The sequence below is a fragment of the Centroberyx affinis genome, unplaced genomic scaffold (genome assembly GCF_046629955.1).
Source record: "Centroberyx affinis isolate AG114_WGS23_722 - 3 ecotype Tasmania unplaced genomic scaffold, CSIRO-AGI_Caff_v1 ptg003383l_1, whole genome shotgun sequence".
NCBI lineage: Eukaryota > Metazoa > Chordata > Actinopteri > Beryciformes > Berycidae > Centroberyx > Centroberyx affinis.
Window position 1 is genome coordinate 15,001 of NW_027281371.1, and position 5,000 is coordinate 20,000.

The window sequence follows — 5,000 nt, forward strand, 5'->3', positions numbered from 1 at the left end:
ACTGTTTCCTGTCTGTTTTCATGTCTGTTGTCTGACTGTTTCCTGTCTGTTTTCATGTCTGTTGCCTGACTGTTTCCTGTCTGTTGCAGCTGGCCGGTGTGATGTGGGTGATGACGTACATCGGAGCTGTCTTCAATGGAATCACCATCCTCATCCTCGGTAAGACTGCTTCTGACTGACTGACTGACTGACTGACTGACTGACTGACTGACTGACTGACTGACTGACTGGTTGTGTTGTAATGGAGGCTCCACTTCCAACATGGCGGCCCGATAGTGACTCTACCTCTCTCTCTCTCTCTCTCTCTCTCTCTCTCCAGCTGACATCATCATCTTCACCACACCGCTGATCTACCAGAAAAAACAGGTGCTCTGTGTGTGTGTGTGTGTGTGTGTGTGTGTGTGTGTGTGTGTGTGTGTGTGTGTGTGTGTGTTCTGATCATAATCTACAGTCAATATTCTGAAACTATTTTAATTTCAATAAAAGTAACGCAGCATCTGACCTCTGATCCGCTGTTACACATAACTGGAAATTCACTTTTATAGTATAGTTATATTTAATTCCATAATTCAGCTTTAGGACGCACTTTACATTTTCACTTATGTGTTTGTGTGTGTGTGTGTGTGTGTGTGTGTGTGTGTGTGTGTGTGTGTGTGTGTGTGTGTGTGTGTGTGCAGACACAGATTGACCGCTACATTGAGTTGGTCCGGTCCAGAGTGGAGGAGACGCTGCAGAAGTGAGTTCAGATCAGAAATTAATCCTAACCCTAAAGTAGACCAACGAACCAGCAGCCACTGGTCTCTCTCTTTCTCTCTCTCTCTCTCTCTCTCTCTCTCTCTCTGTCTCTCTCTCTGTCTCTTTCTCTCTCTCTCTCTCTCTCTCTCTCTCTCTCTCTCTCTCTCTCTGTCTGTCTGTCTGTCTCTCTCTCTCTCAATTTCAATTCAGTTCAATTCAAAAGGGCTTTATTGGCATGGGAAACATATGTTTACATTGCCGTGAAATAAAAACAAAAATGTACATACAATTAAAGATATACTAGAATAAAGAAATATGTAAACAGAGCTGTGTAACATTGCAACATTGCAATCAAATATATACATAAGAGTAGGTAAAATTAACTTAAAAATACAATCAGAAAAATTTTGCTTTTGCTGTATTTTGATATTTGAGATATATATATATACAGATAAGTAAAGATAACTTAAAATAAAAATAGAAAAATTTGGATATTGCAGTTAAAAAATATAAATACAAATAAGAGAACTGTAAACACTGCAACAAATTATTATTATTTATTTTTTTTATTTATCTCTCTCTCTGTCTCTCTCTCTCTGTCTGTCTCTCTCTCTGAGCTTTCTTTTGAGACATTTGTGTTTGGTTCAATGTATTTTCTCTCTCCCTCTCTCTCTCCCTCTCTCTCTCTCTCCCTCTCTCCCTCTCTCTCTCTCTCTCACTCTCTCTCTCTCTCTCTCTCTCTCTCCCTCTCTCCCTCTCTCTCTCTCTCTCTCTCTCTCCAGGCTGCAGGACAGGTTACCAGGAGCTGTAAAGCGAACCAAAGTAGAGTGACCACTCATCACCCCCCCCCCCCCCCCCCCCAAAGGTGTCACCTGCTTGAAGCACTCCAAAAGAAATCTGACTTATAATAAAACAAATTCAAACTACAGCAGCTCTGATCATTTATTTCATCCTCTCTCTGCTCTGTGTATCAATTTAACAGTCAAAGTTTATTTGTATAGCACATTTAAAAAAAAAACCACAGTTGATCAAAGTGCTGAACAGGCTTACGATACTAATATTAACGAATATAAAAGTAAATAACACATAAGAATAAAAGAAAACAATAAACATTATAATAATAAAAGAATTGCGGCACAATAGAAGAAGAGGTCATGGTGTCAAGCTCAACTCGAATTAAAAGCCAATGAGAAGAGGCAGGTCTGAAGCAGAGACTTAAAGGTTTCTAGTGTCTGGGCAGTTCTGATATGAAGAGGAAAGCTGTTCCAGAGATTAGGGGCAGCCACCGCAAACCCTCTGTTTTTGTGCCTGGATCTCAGAACATCCAGGAGCATCCGGTTGGTCGACCTCAGTGCTCTAACCCGAGTATGGTGATGCAAGAGTTCTGCTAGATACGGTGGTGCCAGCCCATTTAAAACCTTAAAAACAAGCAATAAAATCTTAAAATCAATCCTGAAACGGACAGGAAGCCAGTGGAGGGAGGCCAATACTGGTGTTATGTGATCACGCTTTCTTTTTCCAGTTAGAAGACGAGCGGCTGCGTTTTGTATGAACTGCAGACGACGAAGAGACGACTGATCTGCACCCACACAAAGAATTACAATAGTCCAACCTAGAGGTAATGAAAGCATGAATAACTCTCTCGAAATCCTTGGGAGAGAGACAGGCCTTTACCTTGGCTAAAAGTCTTCACTGAAAAAAGCTAGTTTTGACAACTGAACTAGATTTGTATATCATTAGCAAAACAATGAAAAGGAATATTAATACTGCTCCCTCCTCCTCCCTGAAGAGGATCAACATGTTGGAAGTGATTTCTCCATCTTCCTTTCCCTCCTTCCACCATCTGCTGCCAAAAACTCTTTAAGCTTTAGCTCCGTTTGCTCTGAAGAACAGAACCTCTTCAAATACGAGCTGCTGACTGGGAAAAAGTGTTCATATCAGTCAGCCTCCAGATGGTGATTACAAGTAATTAAAAAAAAGTCCTTGAAGTTGTCTGACCCAGTGGCTCAAAGTGTTGGACGGCTGTTTGTACGTTCAGAGGTTGTGGGTTCGAGCCTCAGTGAGCTAGTATATTTTGAAAGCCAACATCCTGAGAAAAGATTGAAAATCTCTGAGAAACAAAGCTAGGAACCAGTCTGACCCAGTGGCTCAAGCTGCTGGAGGACTACATGACAGTTTGGAGGTTGTGGGTTCAAGCCTGAGGAAGGCATAGTCTTTTGAAAGCCAACATGCCGAGTAAAGACTGAAAGGCTCTGAGAGAAAAGGCTCTTAACAGCTTTGACCCGGTGGCTCAAAGAGCTGCACGGCATCTCTGAAGTGTTCAGGTTGTGAGTTCAAGCCTCACTGTGTTTAGAGCCGACAATCAGAGGAAAGACTGAAGAGCTGAGAGTGAAGTGACCTGGTGGAGTGACAGCATGTCAACACACACCTGGAGACACCTGAGGAAACAAGAAGAAAAAAGTAAAAACTGGCATCCAGTCAGAACTTTTAACAAATGTATTTTTAGGTTGTGACCACTTTTGTTTTTGAACCACCAGCTACCTGCATGGCGTTTTTATGGATGTTTTTTTTCGGCACTGGTTTTATTTGTTGTTTTTTTTGTTGTTTGTTTTTCAGCTTTGGTTGTACACTTTTTGCTTGTGGTTTGGGTTTAGTTTGGGTTTTTTTTGGTTGGATTTAGTGTTCAGTGTATTATTGTTTTGCAGGGTTTTCTTTCCTTGTTTAGTTGAGGTATTTAGTATTGTGATGTTGTTGGTTCTTTAACTGTCACTCACCTTGTCTTACCTTGTCTGAAGCCTTACCTTGTTGCTGCTGTCTGGTGGGGTTTGATCCCAGGTTTCCAGACCCACATGTGAATCCAGAGTCGAGAGTCTTACCTTTACACTATGGTCCCCAGGTCCACATGTGACTCCAGAGTGGAGGGTCTTACCTCTACACTATGGTCCCCAGGTCCACATGTGACTCCAGAGTGGAGGGTCTTACCTCTACACTATGGTCCCCAGGTCCACATGTGACTCCAGAGTGGAGGGTCTTACCTCTACACTATGGTCCCCAGGTCCACATGTGACTCCAGAGTCGAGAGTCTTACCTCTACACTATGGTCCCCAGGTCCACATGTGACTCCAGAGTGGAGGGTCTTACCTCTACACTATGGTCCCCAGGTCCACATGTGACTCCAGAGTGGAGGGTCTTACCTCTACACTATCTGTGCGCACAGAGGACGGCTGTTCCAGAAACATTAAGCACCAAAGGTAAAGTCAAGAACTTAAGGAGCAAGCTGTAGGAAATTCAAATGCAAATACTTTATTTTTTCAAAAACACGTTTACAGCATCACAGCCATACAGGCCGATGCAAGATGCCACATGTACAGTTTCACTTCATATTTAATGTCATTCCATTGAGTGTTTCAGTGTTAGCCCCCTGTTTGATCTTTCTACAGGACTGAGTCATGTCAGTTTGTCCTGGTGGCTCAGTCTGATAGAGCGTCTTCCTTGTAACATGGAGATTCAAGATTCAATAATTTATTGCCATATCAACCTTACAGTTGATTTGGAAGCAACAGCAAAACATGTAATCACACAGTACACACAGGAAGTGTCCAGAGAAAACACACTGCCACAATTACAATACAATAAACACAATTAGTGCAACAATATGGCCCATTCCCTTAAAGTGCATGTGCTTGTTTATACAACCAGTGAAGCATTTAGGATGTGGAACATCACAGGTTCAAATCCAGCTGACACAGAGGAACTGTCGTTCTCCTCTCCATGCATTTCACCTTAGAAGCAAACAGGTGTAAGTCTACAGCCTGCTGTAGATAAATCTCCCAGAACAAGCCTGAGTCATGAAGCCTCTGGTGCTCAGGGCAGATAGGACAGGACTGCCTACACACCGGGGGAAAGACAGGTGGAGGTGTTTATTTCTGCCTAAAACAAGTTTAGTAAAACTAACTATGCTGGGTAGCCATCTAACAGCAGCATATTGATGCCACAGTGGGAAAAAAAATCGGCTCAGTATCATGAATCTCATGAATACTGGTAGGCTAATATATTTAGTCTAGACAGTCTAGGAGGCTAAGTGTTAATCCTGTTAAATCTGGTTAAATTAGGTTTCTAATAGAGATTGTTTAACAAAATAATTAAAAGTTTTACAAACCAAATCTGACTTGTTAAATTAATAAATTCATAAGTAATGCTGGAAGTGAAACGGCCAGACCAGAGTTCGTGTGTTTCCGGTTCGGTTCGGGTCCAACGGCCCCGAG

The 5,000-nt window shown here is 42.2% G+C and overlaps 1 protein-coding gene across 1 annotated transcript in view; it reads left to right on the forward strand.

The window, feature by feature from the left end:
- The window catches only part of LOC139660783 (reticulon-3-B-like), a 9,633-nt gene extending 8,067 nt beyond the window's left edge, over nucleotides 1–1,566 (forward strand). The window contains exons 5-8 of the mRNA XM_071539014.1: nucleotides 90–159; nucleotides 320–366; nucleotides 678–736; nucleotides 1,518–1,566. Of these exons, the coding sequence (XP_071395115.1) occupies nucleotides 90–159; nucleotides 320–366; nucleotides 678–736; nucleotides 1,518–1,566 (225 nt within the window). The remainder of the gene's footprint in view (nucleotides 1–89; nucleotides 160–319; nucleotides 367–677; nucleotides 737–1,517) is intronic.
- The last annotated feature ends 3,434 nt before the right edge of the window (nucleotides 1,567–5,000 follow it).